General features: G+C 31.6%; 2 protein-coding genes across 2 annotated transcripts; both read right to left on the bottom strand.

Moving 5' to 3' along the window:
• Positions 1-1,094: 1,094 nt before the first annotated feature.
• On the bottom strand, positions 1,095-2,910 carry LOC109805439 (uncharacterized). The gene is made up of 2 exons (XM_020367505.3): positions 2,509-2,910; positions 1,095-2,299 (listed from the first exon to the last, which is right to left on the bottom strand). The coding sequence occupies exons 1-2, from the start codon at positions 2,826-2,828 to the stop codon at positions 1,426-1,428; spliced, it is 1,194 nt and encodes a 397-aa protein (XP_020223094.1). The 5' UTR covers positions 2,829-2,910; the 3' UTR covers positions 1,095-1,425.
• Positions 2,911-5,235: 2,325 nt separating this feature from the next.
• Positions 5,236-7,389, bottom strand: LOC109806713 (micronuclear linker histone polyprotein-like protein). The gene has a single exon (XM_020369199.3). It carries the CDS (start codon positions 6,579-6,581, stop codon positions 5,391-5,393), a length of 1,191 nt encoding a protein of 396 aa, XP_020224788.2. The 5' UTR covers positions 6,582-7,389; the 3' UTR covers positions 5,236-5,390.
• Positions 7,390-15,024: the final 7,635 nt, after the last annotated feature.

Raw genomic sequence — 15,024 nt, 5'->3', positions numbered from 1 at the left:
GTGACAGTGCCTTGTCACTGTGGCCGCACGCACCGCAGCAACAACATCACCGTGGCTTTCAAATATTTTTGTGATTTCTTTTTTATATTTTTCCGGTTAAAATCTTGTTATTCTCAGTCATTTTAGTGCCTCATCCATAAGATACATTTTTTACTACTTTATGTTAGAACCCGTTGCTTCTTAAGAGAATTAAATGCAGACACCAACAACATAGACTCACATTCCAACCAAAGTTTATACCATCCCATTTCGTAAGCCAATTCAAATGCAAACATTACATCAGTTAGTTTGGCATGAAGAGCAGAAGCTAACCCAATATAAGCAAGAAAACAACCAAGAATACCTTTTGTATTTTCCATATATTTTTTAATCAAAATTAAAGTTTTACTTAATAGAAGATTTATGCAGATTACCAAAGTGAAACTTCATTCTATATGGAAAATTACACAATAAGAAATTGCATTTAGGTTTATGGGATAATAAACATATAATCATTCTAACAACAATTTATATAATATAATTTTTTTGTATTTATCTCTCTTCATCCATCATTTATTACATTTCAAACTTCTCCCTTAGTTGTAACATTTGTTATACACTTCCTTTTACAAGTATCATTTCCCTTTAGATTTTCTCCTTGACCTGTTAAAAACAAATTTCTACAATGAGGTGATTTTAAAAGATATGACCAAAGTGAATTGTTTTTGCCATGTTACCATCGAAATCACTGTTTTTTTTTTATAAGTTAAATCAATTTGTTTCTATATATATATATATATATATATATATATATATATATTTATCGTTGTTAATCAATAGAGCACATTCCTAATAATACTGTGGGACATGATTATTAGGAATTAAAGCTTTTGACTTGTACCTACTGCATATAGTACCTAATTTTATGAATAAGCTTTCTTCTCAACATGTCAATGCATTCAGTTTTCAAGCCCATGACTCAAAACATTTTATTTGAGGTTGAGGCTCATGGACCAATATGGGTAGTTTTTGGGTCCATGATCCAATAATATATTGAGTTTTCGGTTCATTGCACGGGAGATTTCTAAGATTTTGGTCGCTTGATGCAAAAAACATGAAGGATCTCAAAAGTTTATCCTTATAATCTTTATGCAAAATTGAAATGATTACACTTAAAAACTGAATGAATGAACAAACTTAGTCAACAAAATCTCACAATTGAAAGTAGACAACAAGACAAGTCATTTTTCTTTTCTTTCACAAAATCGTAGGGGATATACACTTGTAAACAGATTTGGATGAGTTTGGCTTGGATTATGTTTGGATTCAAGTCTAAAAGGATTTTTAAGAGCTTCTTTTACGGAAAATTACTCTTTATTTTCTGTAGAAAACTTCTCAAAAGCCCTTCTAAACAGTTTCTTGGTCTAAAACCATTATCTGAAATCTTCATTCCCATTTACTTCTTAGTTGATTGTGATGTTTGAAAGAATAGGTTAGCACAATGCTTCCATCCAATGTTTTCAGTACAAAAGTCTCAACCAACACATAACATGCAAACTTCTTCCACCCATTATTAGTCCCTTTAAATTCTTCCACCTTCTTAACTCTAGCATGCTTCTCTTTTCCTCCATTCCACCCTACTCTTTCCTGCTCCCACTTCATTCTCTCAACCACTATAGGGCTCAATCCCACACTACTCTTTTCTCCAACATTGTTGAAACTATTAAAGCAAAGAAAACCTTCAGCATTATCCATCTGATCAATCACAGCTTCCCATCCAGCAATCACAACCACTTCCTTTTGAACCACAGCATCCACATTCACCGTGTTCCCCTTTCCATTCCCATTCTCACATGAAAAGATTTGCTCCCACTTCTGCTCCAGTGTCATCTCATAAAACATTGATTTTCTCATTTCTTCCTTCAATGTTTTGTGAGCTCCTTCCTTGATGAACATGAAGGGGCAATACCATTTTCCCACAACAACACTTTCTGAACTCTTTTTCGCCAAGGAGAATTTGAATTCTGGCTTGCTGGCACGGAGTGCTTCATTTAAACCTGATGTTTCAACTAGACTAGACTCACTTGAAGTTGAAGCACTCACTTTCCACCTTCTACTCAAAAATCTTGGAGGGTAACCATTTGGGGCAACAGATTTAGCTGAAAAACCACCCCTGAAAGTAACTTTGCTTCTCCTAGGATATATCTCAAACTCTTGGTGTGTGTCACTGATATCTATTGAATGTAGTGGTACATCAGATACAGCATTGTAGAAACAGAATGTGTCCAAATCTTCCTCCTTTGAATTAATGTATGCCTTCCTGCAAAATCAAACACAAATTACATCACTATAATCCTTAAACTTGTCAAGAAGATCAATCATTAATTTGTACTATTACAAATTCATCCTATGATGCTAGATGGTGGAAACTATATGGTTTCTTGGGACATTTGCATGACACATTCCATATAAATGATCTATACAACAAAGTAATGGAAATCTAATTTGTTTACTAAAATTAAAGCTTACCCTCTTTCTTTCCCACTGAGATTTATGACATAGTATTTGTTGGAAGACAGTGGCTGGTTAAGGACAGGAATAAAGGCAACATGGTGGTAATGAGTGGTTCTATTCAGTGAAATGCCTGATCTATAGAACAACTCAAGGTTTAAATTTTGAGGGAAAGGTAAATCCTCCACCTCATGACACCCTCCCATTCCTAAACACGAGGTTGGCTCCAAATCCTCATCTTGGATCACCAAAATACCAGAATTGGGGCCCTCAGGGGGAGGCAATGAGAGAGCATCTGCAGATTTCTTATACAGAGACAGAGGCCTAGCCACATACATTTTGTGATCCTAATATTGCTTCAATTCTCAATTCTCCACTAAACTTCTGATTCTAAGGATAACTTGCTTAATGTGGATCTTGGTGGATGCAAAGGCATCAATATATATACCACATGAAATGAAATTTTATTCTGATATGGTCAACCGTGACCAAATTTACTAAACGTGTATAAAATGGTCCCAATTGACCAAGGTTAGTGAAGAAAAATGATTTTTTCTAGCAAGCCAGTATAGCCGTCATAAATGTTGGAGTTGTCAATATGTGGTCCCCACATGGCAATAAAATTGCCCTGTTGGGTAATGGGTTTGTGTGTTTGAAGGGGTCCACTTTGGTCAGCATTGCTACCTTTGGTTTTGTTTTTATCTATTTGGATAGTTTCAGCCTAGAAGGGCGTAAAGGGAAAATTTGGGGATCAGAGTATTCTTCTGAGGTTTAAAGTTGAAGAGATTAGACCCGGCATTAAAGAAGAAAACAAAAATTGTTAATGTTAGGTATGTTATGCAGGTGGACTAAGTTGTTTATTCAATTTCAATTCATGACATGGTTATCTTTCGAATCCTAGTCAAATTTTTTAATGATTAAAATTTAGGCCGTGGTATGTTCTGTTTAGAACTACTCGTATATGGAAAAGGACTTTGGCTTGGTTTAAGAATACCATTTGAAATTCTCTTGCTTGTGCTTCCAGTTGGATACTTGGGGGGAAAACTATTGAAATTTTATCATCGTAATTATCAGGTGTTAGTGTTACTCTATAAAACTAATGCTCAAAGATTACTAGGATTAGTATAGGAGTTGAGAGAAGGGATTAGAGTACATGAACATTTAAGTTCGATTTTCACAGCTGTCTCATAAACTCTTCTATAAAAATAAAAATAAAAACTAGTGTCTATTTAGAAAAACTTAAAAAAAAAATCACGTTTTCGACTAATAAATGTGGCTACACAATTAGATAAGTTAGTGAGTGTTTGTTTGGTTTTTAATTTTAAATGCAATTTTTTTCTTTCCATGTCTAAATGTAAATTTACATGGAAGTTACTATTTATTACTTCTAATTAAACGTGAAAAATTACGTCTTGACTCTAATACAAACACACACTTAACTAGTAAATTCTTAATTTTTTTAAAAAAATTACGTTAATAAAATTGATTGATTTTTTTATTTTATTTTACTATACTGGTGTGATTGGATCTCAAATTTCAAGAATTTAAATTTAATCTTAAATTCGATAAATTTAAAAAGGTGATATTAAAAGAAATAACTTTAATGTAGTTAAAATTTTAAAGGAGATTAATTTAGGATAAAGTTAAAGAATATTCCTAACTATATAATGATAACTTTTTTTTTACCAAAAAGTAAAATCGATTCTTAAATCTTTTAACTATTAAAAAATAATTTGGGCTGTATAAGATCCGCAACAATTTTAAATATATACACCTATACCTCACAAGTAATTTATTTTATTATTCATATCAAATTAATCCTTCTAAATTTATTTTGGGAAGAAAAAATGTAAACATCGCATGATTTAACACTTTGAAATAAACTCATTAAAATTTATTAACAAAATACGTAATTTAGTCTTATTTTTTATTTAACGCTCATGATTTTTCTTATTTAACAAATCACACATATAATTTTGTACTTTTCAAAAACATCAATAATAAAAATTATGTTGCAAGAGGTGCTGGTAAGTGGTAACACTCTTGGGAATTTCATTTCTAAATACAAAATGATTTTTCATTAGTTTTTTTAATAAATCATTTAGTATAATTTTTATATTCAATCCTACTAATTTAAAACATACGGATGATAGTTAGTTTAAACTGAATTTAATTTTGTTAAATTTTGACAGTTGAACATAAATATTGTGTAAAATAAAGCGTTGGGAATTATACAAAAGTACACATACTTAAAAACTGTGTAACTTAGGTGGTATCATACCGCAGGAAGTTACCTATTACCTTCACAAGATCATGGGTCCTCGTAATAGTTCTATTTGTACAAAAAGATTAGTAAAGTTGCACCTCAGAAATGGACGAGTCAAAAAAGGGATTCCCCCACATCTCAGTTTCCTGGTCCTTCCTTTCAATAATGCAGATCAGCAACGTTGAAAGCTAAGTCGTTGCCACAGTAATGGGTCTCACTTGTGAAGGTTAAATAAATTAATGCAATCGAGATCTATATCATATTGATAGGTGATAGCAACAGGTCAAGTGTCAAATTTGGCAACCACTTTTGTTTTAGAGCTTGCAATCATATGTCTATTACATACTTTTCCACATTGGAAATTTTGTGACCCTGGTTTGGTTTTTGGCTCATTGTTATACTACTAAGGACTATCATCATGATTGAGAGGCACTTTCCTTTGCTTCTTCCCTAACGTTTGAAACATTTGGCATGGCACCTTCCAAGAAGTATCAAGTTTCTTCATTTACTGAAAAAACATTAGTACACATGAAAGATAATGGCTAATGGCCAAACTACAGATAATTTAAACAACAGACTAAGACTACCCTAATGAAGCTTGCATTATGTATTTGATGATGGTATTACTACTATATCAGGTTTTGAACATAAGGTCTTCATCTCTTTTCCTTGTGCTTCCCCAATTTGAATGGTATCTGAAAATCCATCTCCAACCCTTCATGCTTTTCCTGCCCCTTTTGATTCCTCTGTCATTCACAGTGATCCTACATGATCCTCCACTTGTTAAGACTCCATCCCCTACCAAGGCCCCATAAGAACCTCCTCCACCATCATGAGCCAGAAAATTCCCACCTCTAAACGAGGAGAAGGTGTCACCCAGGTTGCCCATCTTTGAGGCAGAAAACTCATGCTTTGATTCTGATGAATAATCAAGCTTCAAGTCAATAAAGCTAGACTCATCCATGCCTTTGAAATCACTCTCTCTGAGTGAAAACACACGCCTATTTACCCCATAGAAGCCTCCATCACCATCCATTAGGACACCACCCTTCTTCCCCCCACCACCCTTGAGATCATTGCCACTTTCATACTCATATAAATCCCTCCTCTCCCCATCAAAACCACTCCTCCTTGGCTCAGCCTCACTGTATCCACTTCTTCTGCCGGATCCCAACATCAAACCTCCATTAACCCCAGAACTTCTGGCTGCAGAAATTGAGCTTCTAGCACCTGACAGCACTGAATCCCCACCATCCTCAGATCCAAATAGTCCTCCACCCCTGAAGCTGCATAGTGACCTGGACCTAGAGACACCCCCGTGATCCAGCATCCACATCTCATTCCTCTCATCAAACCCAGCAACACTTCTTCCACAATCCTTCTCCTTCTTCTTCCTGAACAACTTACCAATTCTCCAAAAGCCACCATGCCTCTTGATCTCGACACAGTTGCTGCTGCTCCTCCTGAGAACTACAACCTCCTCCTCCTCCTTATCCTTGGCCTTGGGATTCAAATGCTGAAGAACCGGGGTCTCATTCTTCTCATTCTCAATGAGAAATGAGACCCTTCCAACACTTCCCACCTCAACAGTGCATGAATTGCGGTGGGAAGAGATCATCTCATCAGAGCAAGAGCAAGAAGAAAGCCTTTGCTCCCCACAATCAGAACACACAAGCTTGACCAAACGGTCCTTGAGACAGTAAGCACATATACCAACAGAAGAAGAAGAAGGGTGTTTCTTACATGGGAGTTCAGAAGTGGAGTAGTAATAGCAATCCATGTCATTGGTGTTGTAAGGTTCCACACCTTTGTTCCTCTCCTTCATGGCTTCTTCACTCTAGATGGAGCCTCAAAAGTAAAGTGAAAAATGGCAAGGGGTTTGGCTCTATGAAAGAAAGGAAAAAAGGGACAAAATACTTGGCTTGAAGAAGCAGCTTCCTCTTTGAAGCTATGAGTAAAAAGTAGAGAATTTTGAATGTGAATGAATAAAGGGGTGAGAGAGGAAGCACAGGCACAGAGGCGTTTCCTTTACGTTTTCTTTGCAGGAAAAACAGCGATAGGAAGGAAGAGAAAAAGGGTGATGCAAGAAAAAAGAAAAGAAAAAGAAAAGAAATAATAAAGCACTAGCTCCTGCAGGCATTATTATGTAGGGGAGAGACTGAAACAGCTAAATTGAGTGAACAAGTGAACAAACCCTTTTCAAAAAATTTCATCACTTGCATGCACATAATATCATCAAACACTATATCTGCATTCCCCACCGTACCACTTTGAAGTGGCACTTCAAAGACACTCCCTAACCAAACAGTTCTCTCTCTTGAAAACCCATCAATCTTTCATATGAACTGTCAACAACATTTTCCCAAACAGTTTACTCTCTTGCCTTGACTTTTGCATGCCATTGGCACTGAGGTTTGACAATAAATCCTACCCCCAATACCCACTTTGCATGTGTCCCCTTAGATCCCTTAGATTAGATTAGTGGGTTGAGAAAGCAACCCTTCATAGTAACATGAGTGTGGCACGCATATTCATTTGTCCACTCTCTTTTTTGCTCCCTACCATCATTCCTTCTATTCTACCCACACCATAGCATTACCTTCTCTCACAAAATGTGCCCTTTCCTCGTTGATCATAACCACGTGTCCCACCGACAGATCTACCTTCAATAACATCTTCTATCATATATCAATTTCAAACCCATAACAACATTTTTTAAATTAACAAATTCTCAAAATGAGTTATCATTTGACCCATACATTTTTTTTTTAATTTTTGGTTAGTATAATTATAAATTTATACTTTTAAAAATGTATTTAATAATTTTTTAAATTCATATACTAATTTGATAATGTTTCCAAATTCAAGAATCAATTTGGATATTTACTAAATATTCTTTCTTCAAATTAAATCACTTACTATTACAATTGTAATTTTCCCTTAAACTTGCATATATAAGATTTATTGGTAAGAAATAAAAATTAATTTAATTTTTCAAAACAAATGGTATTAATATCAAAAGAATCAAGTTAAACCTAACAAATAATCTCTTTTGATCAAAGCCTTTTATCTTAATTATATTTTTTCTATTTACAAAACTTATTAAATGAAATCTTACTTAAGAGATCAAGTCTGATTATACTCAAATCAAAATATTTATATAATAATATATTATGAGGAAGGTTAAAATGGCAATGATATAATTTTTATTAAGTATTATACCGCTTAATAACTCTATACTAAATATGAGTTTTATAAATTCAACTGTTAGATCAAAAGTTCTTCACTCTTAAATCATATATATACAAAGTTTTATATTAATTAAAGATAATTTGATATTTTATTCTTATAAAACAAAATTGATGTAATATATATTTCAAAATATAATAAAATAAAAACATTTTGATTACCTTCAAGTTATTGTTCAATTTTAACAAAATTTGATATAAACATATAAAGTGATATAAACTTTCAATCTAACAGTTAGATTTACCAAATTCATATTTAATATAAAGTTATTAAGCGATGTAATACTTAGTAAAAATTACACCAATATCGTTTAAACCCTCCTCGTATATTATACTTATATGTAAGTTTTATTTAATTAATATTTTTCATATCTTTATTGGAAGCATTAATGTGTTAAGTGATTATTTAATAGTTAATGAATTGTGAATAAATGGTGACCAATTTGAAGCATGAGTTCATTGAGGTGAGGAGACTAGGTTGATCCATTATTGGGGCAAGAGATGAGAGTTTTGGCGTGCCGTATTCATTCAAGTCTCTCTATCTTGTCTTTTCCACACTGTTACATTTCTTCTTGCTTCATGCTAGCAAGTTACCCTTTGGCATCACCATCATCAGAGTCATGCATGTGGGAGTGGATGAAAGATGCACCATTTTATTTTGACAAAAACTAACTGTAAAAGGTGTATTTGTTAATTTAATTTTGTTAGTAATTTATTATCATTTTTTTTTTCCATTGAAGAGTACTTATTTTATTAGCATTACATCACAACAATTTTGCTTTTGGGATGAGGATCTACTTCTATGGCCCATTGGAAGTTCAAATGTGTAATATCAATACCATAAAGATTTAGATGGACAGAGAGTTCCCTTTAATCACTAAAACTTGTTGATGCAAAAGGTATTTTGACAAGAACTGCTTTTCTTTTTATTTTTTATTTGGACAAGTGTATACATAATTGCAAATAGCTAACGGGGTCGAGAAGAAAGCATATATGGAAAGAGGTGAAAATAAATAAATAAATATATAATTACAAATATTTAAATAACTAACATATATCTTTTGTATTGTACAAATATTTTTAAAGAGTAATTAGTCACTTAAATCTCAAATGTGGTGAGAATTGCCACATTAATCATTAAAACTGAAAAATGTCATATAAGTGTCAAAATTTATACCATAATTTTTTACTTATTTAATTTACATATACTATAATTGTCATTCATATATATATATATATATATATATATATATATATATATATATAATAGATGATATATATTAATTATTACTAAAATTAATAATGTATACAACTTAAATAAGTAAAAAAATTGTATAATTGTGATATTTGAATAATTAAAATCATACAATTATGATACTTGAGAGACTAAAATTATTCAATTAAAATTTGAGAAATGTAAAACTATGATAAATGAGGAATTAAAATTACTCAATTTAAATCATACAACTACAATACTTAAGGGACAACAAACATATTTAAGCTAAATAATTAAGTTATTTTTCTTTTCAAAACTAAAAATTATTATTATTATTATTATTATCATTATTATATATGTGAGAAAAAAAAAAGATACTAGAAATGGAAGTTGAATAGTATCAATCAAAAACTCAATACTTTCCCAAAATAGTAAAGTAGTATTTTAAATTCTTATGAGTACAGACAAAGAGTTTAAGAAAAAAGAACATACATTGTTTTTATACTAGTTTGTCTCAACCATCGAGACTATACCCAGTTTTTGATCAACTTAATTAAGTTTCATTATCTTTTACAAAGATACACGTATTCTTTATTTTTTTTTACAAAAATACAAGTGTTCTTTATGTTTTTTTACAAAGATACAAGTATTCTTTATTTTTTACAAAGATACAAGTATTCATTAACTTGTCTCTTCAAATAACTACTCAAGTATTCTTAGAACACAAAGTCTCTTCAGGCTTAAATAATCAAGTATTCTTTTACAATCAAGTCTTTTTAGGCTCAAAGAAATAATATAAAGTTAAAGTTTAGAAATTACTTTGTTATTTCGTCGTACTATTAAGACATGATACAATCACTTTAAGTACAATGTTCTTTATAGAAAGAATGAATAATTATTTTTATAATTGATTGTCCTCTCCTTTACTGAATCTTCAAATTTCTTTATATAGATGTTTCATGAAGATAATTATTGTAAATCCTTTAGTATCTCTCATATACTTGTTTTGTCTGTCTTCATCTTCGTTCCTTATGGAGAGAAGTGTCTTTTAGTGCATTAAATACATTTCACCTAATTGTCACCTCTTATCTGATCAAATAAGTTACTTATCACCTTTAAGGTACCAAATATAAGGAGTTATTGCGAATGTCAGTCAGAAATGACCTTTTTTTTAGATTTCTCATGATTTGAGGGATTTGTTTATCCTTTCTTTGACATAAATCATGCTTGTATTTCTTTTTTGTAGTGCAAGTATTGAATAAGTTTTTTTTATTTCTTTTGATTTGTTAAAGAATAACATAGATAAATATGATTTGGTTATCTGGCATCATAAATTATTTATTTATATGTTTTTGTCTTACAAATGAAGTAGTTCATCTAAGAGACTTAATGTTAATATAATCAATCATTTATCAAAATTCGTCTTATAGTATGATTTGAAAAACTTTTCTCTTGAAAAATGTCTAAGTTTGTTATCATTATTATACCCTGAGGGATTAAAAATCGTCTTTTGATCTAATTATCTCTCTCATTTTGATGAAAAGAAAATTTTAAGCACAGCAGATCTAGTTGATTTTAGTTTTTCAGTCAAATATTTCTTATTGATCATATATACCTATTCAGAGTAAGTGTTCTTGACATGTTCAAATAGACTATATATTCATGCCTTTCATCAGATCATATATAATCATATATTTCATTAGGGCATACCATGCATAAATATCAAAGCATATTATACTTGTTAGAGTATATATGAACTTCATATAAATAAATCTACTTGAGATGAAGCAATAAAATTTGAAGTTTAAAAAAAAAATTAAGAAACTAATAACTATTGTACTCCCCTTTTTGGCACCAACAAAAATTGGGACCAAAGGAAAATGAGGTAGCCACATTTAGAGGTTCAGTTTCAATTTACTTGATTTATTAGAGGGTTGTGCAACAACATTGGTTGTTCTAGTAAATGTTCTAATGGTTTCTTCAACAGGCAGCGATACCTCTTCAGTATCTGAAGTTGGTTCCTAAAACAAAATAGAAGGTACAACAATTGGTGTAGGAACAACTTGGACTTATGGGAGTGTTGGAGATTCTTCAGCTTGCAACATTTTATTTTCCTCAACGGCTAGCTCAACCTCTTTCTACTTTTGTTTTTGTACTTCATGCTGAGAGAAATGCTTGGCATGAAGACTTTGCTCTTCCTCAAGCTTCGTCTTGGGCTTAGGTAGCCCTTGAACAAGACGATGTTTATTTATTGATTAAGAAATTACTTAATCTTTTGTACCATGCCTTAAGAGCTTGCTTTAGACCATAAATTTCCTTTTTTAAGTTTAAAAACATGATCTTTGAAAGAAGAATTTTCAAATTGAGAAGTTGTCTTACATATACTTCCTCTTTAATGATATCATTTAGAAAGACATTCTATACATCCATTTGAAAAAGTTTGATGTCTTATGAGCTGCAAAGGTTAACATAATTCTAATAGCTTCAAGTCTAGCAACATGTACAAAGGTTTTAGTGAAAATTATACCTTCATGTTGATTGTAGCCCTGAGTTACTAATCTAGTTTTATTTCATACCACTTTACCTTATTTGTTTAGCTTGTTTCTAAAGATATGTCTAGTTCCAATAATACTTTGATGTTCAAGCTTTGAAACAAGTGTCCAAACATCATTTCTTTCAAACTAATGAAGTTCTTCTTCTATATCTAGAATCCAGTCATTGTCTTTGAGTACTTTGTTTGTTGTCTTTAACTTAATTTTTAAGACCAGAGCATAGGATGCATTGTCTTTGAAGGTAGACCTTATTCTAATCCCTTTAATCATATCTCTAAGTATTAGATCTTAAGAGTGATAGATGATGAACTTTCAATCTCTATGAGATTTGGATGCATCATTTACCTAATTCATTTGACATTCAATCTCAGTAATTGTTTGCTCCAATGTGTTTGTTCCATTCATCTTCTTTGGTTCAATTTGCAAATTCCTCTTCTAGATCTAATAATTTTCTATCAATCATTTGAGTATCATTAAATTTAACATGGATTAATTCTTCAATTACAAAAGTTCTAGAGTTAAAAACTCTCTATGCCTTTGAAGTATCTAAATATCCAAGAAAAATTCCCTTATCCACTTTGGAATCAAACTTCCTAAGTTGATTCTTAGTGTTGATGATATAACATTCACACTCAAATGGATGGAAGTATAAAATGTTGGGTCTTCTTCCCCTTCACAATTCATAAGGAGTTTTATTGAATATTGGTTTTTATCAATATTCTATTTTGTATATAGCATGTAGTAATAATTGCTTTTGCCTAGAATTATTTTGGTAAATAGTTTTTGCAAAGAAGTGTTCTAGTCATTTCTTATAAAGTTTGGTTCTTTCTTTCAACTACCTTATTTTTTAAGGTGTTATCGGTGAAGAAAAGTTATGAAAGATATCATTCTTTTCATAAAATAGTTTGAAATCTATGTTTTCAAACTCAGTTCTACGATTACTTTTGATGGAAATAATGCAAAATCCTTTCTCATTTTGAACCCTCTTACAAAATATTTCAAATACCTTGAACGAATTGAGTTTTTGAGCTAAGAAGTATATCCAAGTATATCTAAAATATCTATTTATAATGATAAACCCATATTTTTTACCTCTTAAATTTAGAGTTCTAGTTGGACCAAACAAATCTTCATGTAACAGTTCCAAAGGTCGAGAAGTGAAAACAATTTATTTAGATTTGAAAAAAGTTTCAATCTCTTTCCCTTTCTAAAAAGCTTCATAGAAAAGATGAGTTTATCGTCCTAGTAAACTTTTTCTTGTTTAGTTTAGAAATATGTTTTAAATTTATATGCCCAAACTTTTTGTGCCAAATCCATCTTTTATCTTCTTTGAAAACTAAACATGTTACATTTTGTTTGCCCAAATTTTCTAGATTATTCTTTCTATAAGTAGTAAAAAGCATAGATTCATCACTTTGTTTGACTATGCATGAATCCTTGTCAAAAGATATAGTATATCTCCAGTCACAAAATTGACTTTTGTTAGGAAAATTATATTTTAATCCTTCAACATATAATACATTATTAGCAATAGGTATAGAGTTTTTTACCAATCTTACCTATACCTTTGATATTTCCTTTACCACTTCCTCCAAATGAGACTGTTTCTTCATGAGGTTCCATGTTTAGGAACAAATCTTTCTCCCATCATGTGTTGTGAGTAACCATTGTCCAAGTACTAGTGTAAATCCTTCATTTTTCCCACCAATGATATCTACAACAGGAATTATTTGAGATTTTGGTACCCACATTTTTTTTGTCCTTTTTTGTTAGTACGCTTGACCTTAGACTTACTTTTCTATTTCTGTTTGTTTTTACATTTGCTAGGGGCATGATTGCTTTTTTATTTTTCCTCAAAGATGTTACAGAGGAAAGTCCTAGGTCTAGAGAACGATGTCTTAGACTCTTTCTTATCAAACATAAGACCACTTTTGTCAGAGGGTAATCTTTTATGCTTTAGGAACATAGTCATTGTAGAAGATCCATTCACAAACTTAATAAGATCCTTTATGAGTTTTATGTTTTTAACTTGCAATGTTGTAATCATAGGTGGTTCATTACTTGTGATCTTGTGTTTGGCAGTTTAAATCTTTTTGGTAGCATTTGACAGATCATTCTTGAGTTTTTCATTTTTTATTTGTAATAGTTTTCATTTTTATTTAAATTCTTTGTACTCAAGAGTGACAATGTGAGAGTTTTTCAGAAGATTTTCATAGGACATCTCCTCTTCATCAAAATTATCTTAAGAACAAGAGTCAAAGTCAAGTTCTACCATTTCGTTTGCAACTGTGGTGAGACAAATGTTAACCTTCTCATTGTCTGAACTACTGCTACTGCTATTGTCCAGATCTTCCTTGGTGACCATTAGACTCTACTTGACTTTGTTTTTGTTGGTCCATTACTTTCTAAGTGTTGTACATTTAGCATTCATGTGTCCAAGCTTGTTACACTCATAGCAGATGACCTTTCTTTTTTCTTCTTGGACAAGTTTTTTGAACCCATCATTCTTTTAATGGAAGCTTTTTAATCTTCCTTTCTTTTTGGGCATGTTCTTAAACTTCTTAAACATGAGAGATATTTCATCATCCATGGAGTTTTTAGAACTTTTATATGAGCTACCATGCTTAGACCCAACCTTTAGAGCTTTGGCCTTATCCTTCTTCTTATTGGTTTTAGCAGACCTTAGAGTAATAGAATCATTTGCTCTTAGATGACCCTTGTTGTTCATATGGACTTTATGAACTTTTAGGGCTCTTAAGAGTTTATTCATTGTAAGAGTTTTAAGGTTATGCACTTTTGATATAGCGATGACCTTTGGTTCCCAAATCTTTGGAAAACTATCAAAGATCTTGAGATTGTTCTAAGATTTGGAGAACTCAATTCCTAGGTATTTTAATTCATTGAGAATAGTTTTGAACCTTTCAAATATCTCACCAATGGTTTCATTCTTTTTCATAAAGAACAACTCACAGTGTCTTTAAAAAGTATCATCTCATCTAAGTCTTACATCTTTAGTGCCCTCATGAGTTTCCATGATGGCTTCCCATATTACTTTGGTAGTCTTGCAACTACAGAACTTGATGCACTTCTTTCTTAGCAAAAAGCAAGCCAAGATGTATCATGCCTTTGTGTCAAGTTGTAAGGTGTTATAATCATCTTACATGTACTCACTTTCTGCCCTGATCACAAGAACACCGCCACTTGTGATGATCTTCCAAAGATGATATTGGGTGAACTTAATAAATGTTTGTA

This window comes from Cajanus cajan, chromosome 11, assembly GCF_000230855.2.
Source record: "Cajanus cajan strain Asha chromosome 11, NIPB_CcT2T_4, whole genome shotgun sequence".
Taxonomy (NCBI): domain Eukaryota; kingdom Viridiplantae; phylum Streptophyta; class Magnoliopsida; order Fabales; family Fabaceae; genus Cajanus; species Cajanus cajan.
The sequence above is the reverse complement of the archived record's forward strand: the minus strand, read 5'-3'. Positions and strand labels throughout refer to the sequence as shown.

What these genes read in the sequence shown, in the direction of transcription:
- LOC109806713 (XM_020369199.3), bottom strand. Translation starts at nt 6,581, where the DNA reads ATGAAGGAGAGGAACAAAGGTGTGGAACCTTACAACACCAATGACATG.
- LOC109805439 (XM_020367505.3), bottom strand. Translation starts at nt 2,828, where the DNA reads ATGTATGTGGCTAGGCCTCTGTCTCTGTATAAGAAATCTGCAGATGCT. An exon ending in CTCAGTGGGAAAGAAAGAGG is followed by an intron (nt 2,300 to 2,508) that starts GTAAGCTTTAAT and finishes TTGATTTTGCAG; the next exon opens with GAAGGCATACATTAATTCAA.